General features: G+C 37.5%; 2 protein-coding genes across 4 annotated transcripts in view; one reads left to right on the top strand and one right to left on the bottom strand.

Moving 5' to 3' along the window:
• Positions 1-7,768, bottom strand: part of LOC129568883 (uncharacterized) — an 81,290-nt gene extending 73,522 nt beyond the window's left edge. The window contains exons 1-3 of one of the 3 annotated variants that reach the window (XM_055447222.1): positions 6,821-7,768; positions 1,841-2,020; positions 1,178-1,235 (exon numbers count right to left, since the gene is read on the bottom strand). In XM_055447222.1, coding sequence (XP_055303197.1) covers positions 1,178-1,235; positions 1,841-2,020; positions 6,821-6,919 — 337 coding nt within the window. In that variant the 5' untranslated portion in view covers positions 6,920-7,768. The remainder of the gene's footprint in view (positions 1-1,177; positions 1,236-1,840; positions 2,021-6,820) is intronic. The other 2 variants (XM_055447231.1, XM_055447215.1) reach the window with 2 other exon arrangements.
• A 1,342-nt stretch (positions 7,769-9,110) lies between these two features.
• Positions 9,111-16,014, top strand: part of LOC129568872 (mitogen-activated protein kinase kinase kinase 11-like) — a gene marked incomplete in the record, with an annotated part of 20,084 nt that continues 13,180 nt past the window's right edge. Inside the window, 3 exon segments of the mRNA XM_055447203.1 lie at positions 9,111-9,281; positions 9,347-9,448; positions 10,569-11,977. Coding sequence (XP_055303178.1) covers positions 11,047-11,977 — 931 coding nt within the window.

Below are 16,014 nucleotides of genomic sequence, written 5' to 3'. Positions count from 1 at the left end.
GAAATCGATTCCAAATTCTCTGCTCTATCAAACTAAAACTACCATTTTCTGTTTATTTAATACCAAAAACACCCTAGTGTATATGTATACAGTATTGATGTGAGTGGTGTGCGTGTTGCTTTGCTTTTTCTTTATTCGCTACGATGGTGGTACTGGTGCCACTGCATAAGGTGCTCTCATAGCTGTAATCTAAGCTTTCGATTTTTTTGTCATTGGCACCGAAAACCATTTCTCGATGAGGAATAAAGTTTTTTTTATGGGCCAACTAACCATATTGAGGCACTCTCTCTTCTAATCGAATACGTTTTTATTTGTGAATACTTTTTATTGGCTAGTTTGAATGGAGCCCTTGTCACACTCCTTTGTTTTTGCACACAATGACCAACAACACTGTAGTCTTCGTCGTCGTCGTCGTCTTCCATACGTTGTATCATGTTTTATTATGATTTCGGTTGCAGTATGCCTTTTTCACACTTCACTAAATTCCATCTAAAGTTGTCTATTTTGATGTTGTCGACAGTTTCGTGTATTGGATTACGGTTGAACATGGTCCTATGCCCATTATCCAAAACGATTCGATTGACCATTCGAAAAATCAACGGCTGCAATCATTTCACACCAAACCAGAAGACACTCAAAGCGTCGCCATTTGACTGAGAATTGAATCTAATGGCTGTGGCGCACATTTTACTGAAATCGTGATCAAATAAAAATGTTTCGGATTTGAGCTTGTTTTACGATTGACAGTTCTGCAACAAACGAATCCCCAATGATTTCGGTGCGGTAGACGAATCCACACACACATATTGACCATTTGCATTGCAATGAAAGCTGAATTGATTTTCGCTATACTCAAGAATCACAACACATCTCATGCCAATTGTATTCCGTTTTCCTCGTGAACAGCTACCGTAAAATCGAAACACATTAGTTGATTGACGCAAAAAGAGAATAAACAAGTTTATTCTTTTGAACACAAACTGCCAGTGCGTCGATACGTTTAACATGATGGAATTAAGTTTCAAGCTTTTAAGTTTCGTTCTTAATCCAATTTCCCTTTGATGATAAAACAAGTCGAAACCGCGTAGGTGTTTTCATAATTTCATATCGTGATGAAAACAACTTATTGAAATACAATATTGTTTTCACTATCACATTAAATCTCTGAAATACTTACCAAGCTTTGAGTCACTGCGCCTTTTCACACGCAACTTTATCACACATGATTGGATACACTGAAATCATTCGGAAACGTTATGCAATTAATTTTGATAGAGTTTTAGTATTAAAAAGTGATGAAAAAAAAAAACAAAAATCATTATACATTTGGATCGTATAAATATAAATGGTTTTGATTTCAACACAACAGTTCTTTGTTGGTGCTGCTGTTGGTGTTGTGTTACTTATTTAGCTTCACTGCAATGCTATTCATTTTTATTGAAACAAACAAATAATGAAACATCAATCGCCCACGCAACGCAAAAAGCTGATATTGACACAACAACAGGTGTTCATGTTTCTACAAAAATCGATAAGAAAACGTATGCGGGTCGAAAATGAGAATTACGTCGGATTTGGCATTGAACCCAATTCAAGCGCAGCGCGAGCACATAGACTGGCCGATGAAAATAGCAACAAAAAACAACAAGAACTATGAAAAGCGACTGTGAGACCCGTCACAGTAAACAACAAAATAAATGAATCAATGGCGAGCGCTTCTTTTATGCTTGACATTCAGAAATTGAACGCCTCGCAAGTGGAAAGTCTGCTCATTTGACGAGAAATGTGGGGATACAATATGAACATAAAAAAGCACGTCAGTCTTAAGTAAATTATTTACCTCGTGAATGTAGCGTATTACTTCGGCGCGCGGCAAATCTTCCAATTTGCGCTCATTAACGTCAAGTATTTCATCGCCAACTTCGAGGTTGTCTCTATCGGCTGGACTTCCATACAATTTGATTTTATTATCGCGACTCTCGACCACAATGATTACATATCCATTTAGCTCGACCACTTGCTGTAGAGGGAAAAATGAAGAGAAGAAAACGAATGTAAGTAAAAATATTAATACCAAAACGTTGAGATGAGCAGGTTTCTTTAAAAAAAAAAATACATTTGGATTTTTTATGTGACTATTGGAGAAATAAATTGAAAATAATTTGTATAATTATTTTGTTCGCTCATCGATTAGCTGTCGATGAACAGGCGCCGTCGAAATTGAATTAAAATTGATTCGCTTCTGGCACTGAAGCAATTTTCAGATGCACTTCTTTTCAAATAAATCGCATCGACAGTGTAATTAATCCACTCTACAATGCTTATTCTATTCAGACGGGCACGATTCAAATTTCTGCACTGATTCGCTGACGTCGACTACGGTGCGGCATGGGAGCACTGTTGAACATTTCCATGAATAAAATTAATCAAGTTTAGATGAGTTTTATTATTTGCAGTGATATACAGATTACGTTGGCTCGTGCATCGACTATAAATTCGATACAATACCGATGGATGACAAATGGAGTTCGGGCACTCCACTGGTTTTAATTGCCTTTTTTCCTGCCATTTCGAACGAGCTTAGGAGTGCGAAAGTCAAATACGCGAACGAAATAAGCTCGACTACAGAATATTCGATTCAAGTGCACACTCCGTGATTCCACGTTTGCAGCACGTAACAAATAATAGTTTCGAATGCAATTAACTTAGTGACCTATATACTTAGCCATATTCTCGAACAGCGCCGATATGATCTGCCATCATTCGACAAGTGTTCAGAATACACAGAGGACCAACAATGAATGCAGCATACATTATATACATATTGATTTCATGTGTGTGATATAACAATGTGTATCTGTGAACTGTCGATTGGAAAATTTCAATCTCACTTTCACACACCCTTGTCGAAAATAGCCAGCAGAAATATAGATTGTATGCTCTGTGTTCAACAGCCAAACTATGAAATTTTCCCGATGTGACGGGGTACAAGCGAATTAATTTCATTTTGTATGTTCAATTCCTGTGAAATGCTTCAAAAATTCCAGAAAAAAAATCACAAATGGAAAAAAGAGAACCAATTTCATTTTGTTGTTACGTATTATGTGCGTCGTAAATGGCAGCACCCTTGCATTTTTTTGTCGTTACCCTTTTGCAAATATCCGCGGTCCAAAATCATTCACATATATTCACCATGGAAAGTAAACACAATAAAAATGATGGATGACTGATTGATGGCTCATTTTCCACGGGTATTTCCACGGTACAAATCAATAGAGCCATAACAATAGCAAATAAGCACTCGAGACAATTTTGTCAACATCGAAAAATTATAACAGTTCTACATATTACAGCCGAAGGCGGGAAATGTATGATGCAAAAATGCTCTCGAAATGGAAATGGAAATGGAATTTGAAACCGTAATAAATATTTTATATAGGTCGTGTCTTTTTATGTGCAAAAAAAAATTGGATCCGTCTATTCGCACCGCAAATATGCAGATTTTGACACCATAATGGATTTCCATTCGCTCATTCTCTCCCCCTCTTTTTCGATGTGTAAAAATAGATTTCGATACTGGCTTGACATCTGCCGGTGATCGCATACTCAAACATTCACACCCACACACACACACACACACAAACGCATGCATACAAATCGAAGGCAGAGTTTATTGTATGTCGAGCATGTTATTGAGATAAGAGAAAAATCGACCATCGGGTAAAAAGCAAAACGACCAACTCAATTTGCGCGCACACTTTCCACGTTGAACGATGTGTCAGTTGGCATATTTTTCACTTCTTTCTGCTTTTTTCGATGTTCTGAAGCTGAAAGCAGTGGCACTCATGCGATGAATCGCAGAACGCGTAAAGTGTGTCGTCACACGAGCCAACTCTATCCGTAGCACAGGCACACGAGTCATACAGGAGCAGCGAGCCAGCGAGTATAGATATTTGTGAATTTTGTGGTTATTTAATATCAGATATTCGCAACAGAGCCGTTAAATTATGTACACTGAACTGATGCTCGAGGGTATTGCGGAGCAAACGGCTAGTGCGTCAGAGACACTCTCTTCTACATCCACAAGGGTAGAAACCGAAAAGCAATGAAGAGAAATTGATTTGCCAAAAATGATTTGTTTGCGAAAAGAATTTTTATTCTTGAAATAGTAAACATTATCGGTGATATACTTTTGACAGCCCCTATTGATTTGCACTAAACTTTTCGGAAAAGTTGTGCCAACAAATAACTTCGAGAAAGGGCAATGAATTATAAAATGTGTTATAAAAAAAAAGCTCCTCGAACGTATTGGAAGTGATGATTGTCTGGTCGATTTGGCTCTCAAAACAAAACGCATTCCAAACTCATACAAAGTGAACGGAAAAATTCGAGCATTGCTAAATGGACCATTGTCACAGAGAGCATCGACGGAACCAGTTACTAAAACCAATAGACTATTCAATTCTATTGTTCAACATCCCGTCAGTTTTTGTCCTCGCTCTTGTTCATTTTTTTCCCATGAATTTCTTCGCCTTTTCTTCTGTGTGTACCCAAAACATTTGCCATTTTCAACATTTGTTGTGTGATCAAGTACTAGCAGAATAACGAAAATGCGTGAAACCAATAGATGAAGGAAGAACGGAGAGAGCGGGCGTGAGAGTGGCGAAAAAAGCCATCGAAAAAGAGAAAAGAAAAATGTATTTATCTTATAACTTTCGGATTTTCGTTCAGACTAGATTTAAGCCCGGAATATGCGTTGAAAGGAGCAATAGAATCAAATACGGAGTCGTCGTTTTAACGCCGAAGACTAAATTCCAGCATAAAATATCAATCAATTGCCTTCGCATTCGCAAGAAAATTTCGTCTGTCTGCCGACATACGAGAATCGCTGCAAAACGCAATGTTTAACCCATATCGAAAATGGTTGTATTGACATGAGCCGAACATTGGAAATAGTAATAAAGAAAAAAGAGAGAACTGAAAATTTGCTACTCTTTTTACGATTCCAATTGGTGATAATTTCACATTGGGTTGTGTACTCGGTATGCTGAATGTGTGTAATGTTCGCGCTCAGTCTGTAGTATGTTACCGTTACCATCACCATTGCCACTGCTGTTGCTGAGCCATTGCTCGATACTTTTGATACATTTGACTACTTTTCGCAAGTTTCGGCGTTTTTAACATCTCCTCAGCGCGTGTACCAGCTATCCATCATTCGTTTGCATGGATGCTGTTGGGAAATCTCTTTTATTCTCGTTTGTTTGCCAAGGTTTTTTTTTTCCTGTCGCTCTGCTTCGCGATTGCTATTGCCCTCGTTCCATTTTCCATGTTGAATTCTGAGTGAGGCTGGAGTAAGCTGACGGTCGATTCGTTGTCACAGCAAAAGAAAAACTCGTGTACGACAAACGCGACATAGACACATATCGTATACGATTTGAGCGATAACATATATTAGTGTATATAATGGCTGGTTGTTTTCTTTTTTTCGGCTCCTTTTTCGCAACGGCGCACACACACACACACACGAATAAACAAACAAATACGCACTCGTTGCTGATTTTCATGTAAGCGAAACATCATTTTCTCCGTAGTGTATTTTCGACGTTTTATTGAACCTCCCAAAGAAACGTTAACATTCATTACTGATACAATTGCACGTCATTTCCCTTTGCCTCTTTCGATCTAATTGTTATGCAGGCGTGCTTTAATTTATTTGAACTAATGTAGCGCTTCCAATTGACGAAGTGGCGAATTATCCTTCGGTTAGGAAAGTGTTCGCCCATAAAAGCAAGAATGAGAAAAGAAAAGTGAGAGAGAGAGAGAGAGAGAGAAGAGAGAGAGCAGCACGAGAAAAACAGAGTTTGAATGTGTGTACTGTGTTGCAAGGCATGGAAAAGCGAGCTGTATCGCGTGTGCCAAACCAAATCATCAATAAACACAAAAACACACAAAGGCAGCCATTCAGCCGAACGCAGCAACAACAACAACGATTAGAAGAAGAAAAAAAAAACGCCAAAAGATAATTCTCGTGTGTGCACGCAAATAAAGTGGATAGAACACGCACAAAATATTGGAATGCGTCCGTGGACAACAACGTTTATACACGCATACATCAATACCGACGTCGTCACACATATACACATACAAACACACAGGCACCAGCTCTCGCACACGCATCGACAATCTTCAGACCAGTTCAAATGCGATTTTCTCTACACCACACGGAATTCTTCTGCCGTTCTCCCAGCGAAACGTTCATTCTATCATCCATGTTTTTTCCACTGTCTCGAGTTTTTACCTCGATTTTTTCTCCCTTTCGTAATCAGACTGCATGCAAAATATTTGAAGCTTCATTTTTCCCACACTCGCTCATTCGCTGCTTTTTTTTGTGTCCCAATTGTATACATTTTCCATGTTTCTTGTTTTACTGGTTGACTCGCGAGAAATTTCCGATTTAAAGCAAATACCTCAATAATAATTCACAGTTCGCTCGTGATCGGAATGTGTATGTGTGTGTGTATGCTTTCAGCGCACTTCACTCAAAAGCTTAACACCAAAACTCTGGCCCCTTTTTTTCCGGAGCGCTTGTTGTGTTTCGTCTTACGGTTACTCTTGATTTAATGACTAATTATTCTAAGCTGGCACTAATCGCACTTTTACCATTCGCATCCCTTTTGCTGCAAGTAATTCTTATTTGCATCTCAAGTGTGACGGTTTTATGGGCGCACGCATTTTTTTTTGTAGTTCTACAGATAGATTGAATACCAAAGCAAGAAGAAAAAAAAAAGACGACGAAAAACGAATTTCGGTTTTGTATTACCTTCCCCGATGCCGTTCCCGTCGATGCGGTCGTCGATGTGGATGTCTGTGGTCCAAGTGCCGCCCTTTGATGCTGTGCTTGCGAATGCTGTGATTGCATTTTCGCTTGGCAAATTTTTTTTTTCTCTTTAACTCTAGCGTTATGGAAATGTTGTTTTCCCAAAACTCTCACCAGATCATTTTCACTTCGGATTCGTTACCGTTTAACGTGTCCACGTTGTTACTGCACGCGCACAGCTTTGGCTTCTCTCTGCAAACCAACTTTTCACCTATTAATCATGAGGCTTGCTTCAACCACTTCATCGTTTGAAACATTCAATTGAAATGTCCATTGCGAAACGTGCCACTTAACCGAATGTATTCGTTAATTATTTCACAGAGTCTTGTTCCCGTTTTTTCACTTTCGATCGAAAAAAATCAATTTTATTATGAAACACTTATTGAACTTCCTTTTGATACAAAGCACCGAAGGAAATACTCTTCACGCGTATTCACACTTTGCAATTTCTTTATCATCATTTCATTCGACGATGAGTAATCGAGACACACCAAACTTCTTTGGTGCGATAGAAGAATCGTCGATGAACACCACCAATATACAGTCGATAACACGAATTTTGTGGAAACAAATTTAGTCGCAATTAATTTGACAAAAAAAAAAAAAAAACAAATAAATAAACAATACAAAGTTAGTTTTACGTTGGGTGGTATTGCTGGTTGGTGCTTCGCAATAAAATTCGATAAGGTGTCATGATTACTTTTTGAGTAGAATGAACTCACTCGCGACGCGACCGAAAACACTTATACGTCTGTACACTGGTCGAACGACCGAATGATGCTGAGCAATGTGAAAATGTTGCCTAACATCGATGGAAATATGTGACAAAGCTTTTACTTGCGCTCTGCTCTTTTCTTTGCTCTCTACAATTCAAGCGTTCTGTCTCCTCTCATTTTGGCTTTCCAAGTTTTCACCAAATGGACCAGTTTCCAACCGATGTGTACTGCGACATGGAAAACCCTCGAAATGTCTATGTGTGTATGTGAGAGATGAACTGAGAACAGGAAAACGAGCAAAAGAGTAAGAGAGGGAGAGAGAGAGAGAGAGAGAGAGAGAGAGGCCAGTAATTCTCTCAAAATGTGTGTTACAGTTTTCAATGAATGAATTTGAATGTATTGGTTTTAAAACACAGCTTTCCGTGTCTGCTCTCCCTTTTTAACGAACGAATTGACAAAGACAGAGCTATCGATATTTTTGCACTTTTTTCCCATTCATAGTAAATAGTGTACAATAACACTGTATCAAATGCAGAAAGCACGTTTTCATTTCATTTATCCATTTCCACCGCCCGACAGGATTTCAACATATTTTTTCAACAGAAAATCATCTGCTTGAATGAATTATTTTGGGTTGAATCGATTTTAAATTCACCAATGAAATGAATTATATTTAATGCTCATGATTGAGGTTTCATAAGCATATTTGCAGCCCAAACGTAACTTCAGCAGAAAACTTTGAGAGAGCGAGAGAATTTCAAGGGAGGATAACTTTTACTTTTCACACAGAGAAATACACACACACACACACATGGAGCAGTATGCTCAAAAATGTGGTCCATTCGGAGACTGCGTGTGCGCTGTTAAAGCGGTGTACAAATTCGTTGATAAACAAAACGACAGTTAAATAGCAAAACCATGAGCAAAATCGGTGACACTATTTGTATTTTTCTTTCAGCTATGCTTTCATTTTCCTCACTGTGTAAATAATTCTAAGATTGCTGTGGAAAATGATAACAGTTTTTCTTTGATTTTGACTACCATCGACGTAAAATTCCTCTTCAAACGTTGATAAGGTTAAATGACAGAGAGCAATATTTTTGTTGTTTGGTTTTCAAACCCAAGTAAATTAAATTATCTCCGAAGCAATCTTTTAAATTTTCCTACAAAGATACCATGATTTTATTAATTTAAATATCCTAAATTCCCAAAAAAGTGACTCTCATAACAAATATTATTCATAATACTTGCTCTAAGGTCTCATTACTTTATTCGATAGATGGCGCAAGGATAGTAAACGAGAAATTCAATTGGAATTGGAAAGTTATGTGCAACAACAGTTGTTTTGGCAATATAAACAGACGTCAATGACATCTGGTGTGTGAATGTTGTGTACGCTCAAAACCGTATTGTCATTGGCATAAAAAAACGCTGCGTTAAGAAGATTCCATTCAGACAAAATGAAGTTTCGAGTGCCCCACAATGGTATGCGATGTGTAGTTTGTTTTTTGCTCGCATCGTGTAATGTACTCAATTGCATGGCGACAACACAAAATTGTATCAAAATAATCAAAACACAGCATTGCCCGTGTGTTTAGATTGCAAAAAAAACTTGGCAAATGCACTACTGTTCGAACTAATTTCCCATTTAAACGTGTTTGTGCAGTGTTTTATCGCAAAAATTATTGGTAAAAACTCTTGAATAATTTCGATCAATTGACAAGTGATGTGACAGTCGGTTCATTTTTTACAGGTAGATCGTCTGTGGAGATGAAAAAACTGTGCACAAAAGAAAACATAGTCACATCGAAAAAGAAAGAGATTTTATTTCCATTGGAAATTATTGTTCGTTTGTGTACGTTTCTACAGCCGATGGTTTAATTTAATTTTGGAATTGTGCAATGAATATTGTTGTTGTCGTAGTTGTTGCTGTCTCCACCGATTTGCGACAATCTCACACATCGCATTTGTTTGTATTGAGTTTAGCTTGATATTTTTTTCGTGTTTCTTTTCTCACTCGTTTTTTTCTTTTTTTGGTCTATCGCTTCATATTTTTCAATCAGTGAGTGCATAAATTTTACGTGCACAGAACGTCTTGTTTTTTTTTTCATTGTTCGTATGTTGTTGGCTTAGCGATTGGATTCCTCATATGTGCAGTCTCTTGTCGTACGCTTCGTTCGACGTGTTTTTGTTCCGTTGTTCATCGTCTCTCTATCGCGTAGACCTGAATTTCATGTGAATGATTTTTTTTCTTTTCGCTTTTTTTTGTATTCGTTGTTACTTCGTTTCAAGTTCTCATTCAGCGGTCTATGAAATTGTACGTGCGACGTTTACGTGCGGTGATGTGCATTATGTTTCACACTATTTTTTTTCTCGCTAATATGTTGGCCAATTCGGTTCAAGATATTCATTTCTCCGGAAAGTTGTTTACTAAAACGTTTTTCAAAAGCATTTTCAATGTCCAATAGAATTGAAATGGAAATTGATTTCTAATCCATTCAATTGTGGTGAACATTTGGATTTGTGCAACTTTGCAGTAACGAATTGACCGCAATTAATGTAAAAAGAAAAACGTAGTGACGAAGTAGAAAATAAGCAATCAATTCAAGTCCATGTTGACAAGTTCGAGTGTTTTGAGTGTTTTCAATATGTGGTTTAGTACTTTCAGTTTAAAAAAAAAGCGAATTTACTAGTGTCATTTGGTCGCCATTGCAAATATGGCCGCTATATTCTTAAGCAACATAAACATACGTAATGCAATGCATACACATTGATAGTCGCACGTACGAAGACCACTATACAAAATGGGTAAAATCATAAATAAAAAACACATTTGTGAGGCAAAAATCGACGACGACGACGACGACGACGACAATAACAACCACAACGGCAGTAACAACGCTTATATATTGAAAATCATCTTAATACATGTATCTTCGATAAATGAGTAATTAGTTTTATTTTTTCATCAAAAGGTTGCAGATCCGCATGTTTTGATATGAAGTGGAAAAAGTGCAGTGAAAACGAATGAAAACATTACACATAATTCGAATAGCGAATAGTCCAGAAGAGATTACATTTAGCTGTGGTGTGTTTTTGTACATAAATATATATATATACAGATAGAGATAAATCGTGTACTCGACAGCGGCGGTGCAGTTTTACGCATTGCAATTAGTTTTCGTGCTCGGATCATAAATAAATCAATCACCGAATGCTAAATAAAATCGTGTGATAGAATTGTGCCGATATCAACGTGTACGTATAATGAATGTGTGTGTTTCAGCTATTACGGTTGCATCATAAGAATTCGCATGGCTGATTTATTTGTGTGCAACGAATGCGACCTTTGATTGTGCCTTTGCATATTGCACCAAACAAGCAGCTACACCAAAAATAACAAGTAGCTAGTGATACTTTAGTAGAAAGTATAATCGAGAAAAAAAAGAAACAATGTCAACAACGTTGCCACAACGTAATAATGCCACAATTGATCCATATGCATATCTTCCAATGTCAAATATACCGACTGCTCGCCAAATGACACCACATCAACTGAACAATCCACAAGTACCACAAAATCATATTGTAAATCGTTTTGTGCCGGCCCAAGAGTCACCGTACGTTTTACCGGGTTACCAAAACAACAATAATAACAACAATAACAATCACAATCACTCGCCATTGCATCACCATCCAGTTAATCAGAACGATTCCAGTGACAATAGTTCGCAACAAGGATCCACCATGCTGTATACTGCGCTCTACGATTATGAGCCTCAAACCGAGGACGAGTTGTTGCTGAGGCGCGGAACAATTGTTATGGTTCTGACAAAAGATAGTGCAATATCCGGCGATGAAGGCTGGTGGACGGGCCAAATTGGCGATAAAGTCGGTATATTCCCATCGAATTATGTGACAGATCGTGATCCAATGATGGCTGAGAATCTACCGGAAATCATTGGCGGAATTCAGCCACTCGAAATTGACTTCAGAGAGCTTACACTCGAAGAGATCATCGGTGCTGGTGGCTTCAGTAAAGTGCGACGCGGGTATTGGGGACAAACTGAAGTTGCGATTAAGACTCAAAACCAAGAAGAAAACCAAGACAGAACGCTTGAAAGCGTAATGAAAGAAGCGAAATTGTTTTGGTCGTTAAAACACGAGAATATCGTTTCGTTGCATGGTGCCTGTCTTACACCTCCAAACTTTTGTCTGGTTATGGAATTTGCGCGCGGTGGCCCATTGAATCAAGTTCTGGCCAAACACAAAATACCACCGGACGTACTCGTCGGATGGGCAACACAAATCGCACGTGGCATGAACTACCTACATAGCGGCGCTCCAATATCGGTGATACACCGTGATTTAAAAAGTTCAAACGGTGAGTTTTTTCCTCCTCAAATTCGGACATATTTCGCAAATCAAATATTTACAAAAAAAATTGAAAATACCAAATGCGTAAACAAAAGTACAGCCGATTGAAGGCGGAATAATCGATGTTTGTACATGCAGTGATTCGTGTCGTACGATAAAATCATTAGGGTGATTGAAATGTTTGTGACTCGCGCAATATTTATTTATAAATAGTGATAACATATTTCTTCTTCTGGAATAGTAAAGCTATTGAGTACAACCAATAATATGCCGCAAGAAAAGAATATTTGCACTCAACCAAATGCCAATTCAATCGTTGGTTAAAAAAAAATTGAAGAAAAACGCAAATGAATCGCAAATGGGCGCAAAAAATTAACAATCAATGATATTGACAGTAAATGTATAGAATATCACATCGTCTATGTTAAAAATCGACTTCACGTCGTGGATTAAGCTAACAATACTGTTTATTTTTGTTGTTGTATACACTCAAGCAACATACCGTTTCGCATTAAACGATCGCAAAAGCAGATAAATCGCTTAAACATTGATAACACAAAATTCTTTTCGTCAGCAAAAGATAAGAGAGCGAAAAACGTCGCACCATTTTAAATTGTATGTGACTCAATCAAGTTGCTTAGGTTGTTCTGTGTGACAACATGAATTGAATGCTGTCATCTGTGTAGCGAACGATGTGTGATGGGCACACTCCACACTTACATTATGTGTCTACGGTTGGCGTACGATAATTTGTGTGTTAAGCATTCGTTAATTCAAACTGTCTATTGAAATCGTTCACAGCACTCGTTCGGTGCTCTCATTCGCTCTCCCTCTCACTTATTCTCACACTCACTTAAGGGCCCAACACGTTGATGCCATCCATTTTAATGGCATACGCAGCATATTTCAACCGAATAATTCACACATTTTTTAGCGTTATTTTATATGGTGTGTTGATTTTAATTTGGCACTTGATGCGTATATCTATCGCCCCTGTCTTTATGTGACATGTAAGCCAAATTGTGAAGCACCTCGAAGTGAATTGTGAATGCTATAAATGTGCACGAAACAAGAAGCTACCTTACATAAGACCCATTTATTTTGTTGTCGCGCCACTTCATTTTCGATTTTCGATTTCGTGAAGAATGACGGCAAATCGCCTGAACAACGGGCAACAACAGCAACAGCAACAGCACCAAGAAAAAACAAGTAACAAACAACGACAATCGGGTCCATGCATGCATGCAGAGAACGAATAAGAAAAAAAAACATAACGAAACTATACTGTCGCGCATTGAATGCGACATAGTCAAACATCGGCAAAAATAACTAAATGTTTATGTGGCGTCAAGCATTTTGTGCATGTGTTTCTACTCTCTTTGGTTGTGCGAAACCAACTGGCTGCGAACTTCGGGGCCCGAATCACCTATTTTATTTCTTCATTTCAAACGAATCCGTTCGCTATTCTTTGGCTGACTATTTTCTGGCACATTTGAGGTTTTTTTTTCAGCCGTATTGTTTAAAACTCGATCTCAGCCCAACAACGGCTGCCACAGTCAAACACACATTACTTATGTTAGCAGTTTTTTTTTTCGCCGTTGCTGTTGCCACTGTCGCTATCGAATGAAACCAAAAATTGTGAAAAATGTATATGCTCTGCTTCAAAAAAACATCTGTTTGCCATTTTCGTTGTGCCGTTGTGCCGTTGTTTTATCGCTTTATTTTATTTATTTTCCTATTTCAAGTCCGTCTGCTTGGCTCGTTTCTTCTGTTTCCCTTTTCGTTCATTTGGCTTTTTTTTTATCAAATGATAAACTAGGTACGACAGCACATGTAAACAAAAAAAAGTGTACGTTTTGTTAAGCTCTCTCGATTGATGGTATTTCCGTTTACAATTTACGTGGCCCAAGTGCACACATTCTTTACAAATATGTGCTAAATAATTGTTTGCGTTGATAATTAAGAGACACAAAATAACACCAACTTGACTGATAGCCATTTATTTTCTCTTCGTATGACATAAATTGGGTTCTATAAAACAAAATCGGCCAACAATGTATTGGAATCAATTACAGATTTCATTACGCGCGTATATGGAAATCAATTGGAAATAGATCATCGAATGGGGATATGATAGAAAATTGTACGTTTCCTGCTCCACTGATTAATCGTTTCAATTTGCCGAATTGATTTTGATTCGAAATGAAATAAAACACATCGAAATGGTGCATTATTAAAACGGTTTATTTTACTGCGTCTCTTGCAAATAATAATAATCAAAAGATTTTATCATTTGGGATCGCGTGCAGCACTTACTACCTTACATTGGAATCGCGATGAAATTGATCGATAAACTCGAAATCGCTCTGGTGACATGTAATTAAATAACAATGGGTGTAATAAATAATCGGTGAGATGAGAATATTATTGCTTTGGCATGCATTTACATTGATTCAAAGTGAATCCAAAACAAAGTGCAAAGCATTTAAGCGATGGATTTTCCCAATTTTTTTCCCATCATTTTGCGCACGGGTTGAAAACGACACAGCACGTTTTTCGCTCGATAATATCAAATTATATTTGGTGAAATTCATTTCTATTGAGAAAAAAAAACGAAGGTTCTTTCTTACTGCAATAAAAATGAAATGAAACAATTTTTCCGTCACCGCATAAAACTGCAACGGTGTACGATATTGTTCTTGTCTCTTTTTGTTTACTATCACTCCATCCCAAAAATAGACTACTCGAGTCAATCATTTGCTTGCCTGTCATAATTCACTCGATATTATCGATTTTTTGTTGCCACATTTGCAGTTTTTTTTACATCGAATTTGGTTGTGAAGGCCCGTAAAACCATTTTTTTTCTGCATCAATCAAAAGGAAACGAAGAAGATTTCTGTGTAATGAACCATAATTTCGGTGGAACATAAAATGAGGCCACTCGTTTCATACAATACAATCTATACATTCATTGGGTAAATACTCAAGGAGCTATAAAATTAGATCGTAAAACATTGATACTTGGTTAAGCTGTTAACAGACATGATCGGCTCCTATAGCGACTATATTGAGACCAATTTATTGATTTCTTTCACGCTACTCTCAATATGCTCGTTGTGAATGTGTTGGCCATAAGACCGTCCGTCTATTACATTGTGTCGAAACAAAATGCATCGAATTAACTGCTGTATGGCCACTAAATGCAAGTTTTACGTTATTATCGATCTCATGTCATGTTAAACCATTTATCAGTGTCCTGTTTTCACCCTTAACATTCGTAGCGTCCGAAGTTTCATTACATAACGACAACGACGATGACGACAACGACAACGACGTCAGAAAAAAAAAACTTGCCACCTCTTTTCTCTTCAGACATATCGACTGAAAGACGTGTACTTCATGCAGATGAATCGAACTTATTGTTCATTATATGTTGAACTTTATTTATTTAACAGCCAATACACATTGGACGATCAAGCGAAGCACTCAAGATAATTAGTTCCATTGAATTTTATGTGTTGAATATTCCATGAAAAATAGTTGTTGGATTCAAAGAAGGAGAAAATGCGACGTTTTCACTTCGTTTTCAATCAACAAATTACGATTCCGAAACTATTCTCGAGTGAAATGCAATCGACACGTAAATCGTCAAATTTACAGTTTATTGAGAACAAAAACATCACAAAAATGCCGCACTGATAAAAAGCACGGAAACCAATTAAGTTGGTTAAGTGTATTTTGATAAACATGAGCATTGTTTGTTGCTACATTGTGCGCAAAGGACAATTGAAATGGGTCTGTAGAATGAAACGAAATAAAATATGAAGTACATGAACACTTTTGCGACAAAGTCCATTAGTTTCTGAATACACACCAACAAGAGGGGAAAAAAAAGTCGCTGACAAATGAATATGTCGAGGCGAATGCAGGCATACACAAGCAATAAGGAAGGAATGTTTATAAAACAGGCGAAAATTACCGCATTATCCAATAATAGCAAAAAATATGCATAATTTTAGAAATGACAGTGATTTACTTCGATTG

This window comes from Sitodiplosis mosellana, unplaced genomic scaffold, assembly GCF_009176505.1.
Source record: "Sitodiplosis mosellana isolate CC-2019 unplaced genomic scaffold, AAFC_SMos_1.0 Smas_scaffold_1, whole genome shotgun sequence".
In the NCBI taxonomy this organism is placed as follows: Eukaryota; Metazoa; Arthropoda; class Insecta; order Diptera; family Cecidomyiidae; genus Sitodiplosis; species Sitodiplosis mosellana.
Note: the sequence above shows the minus strand (reverse complement) of the source record. Positions and strands in the feature narration are given on the sequence as shown.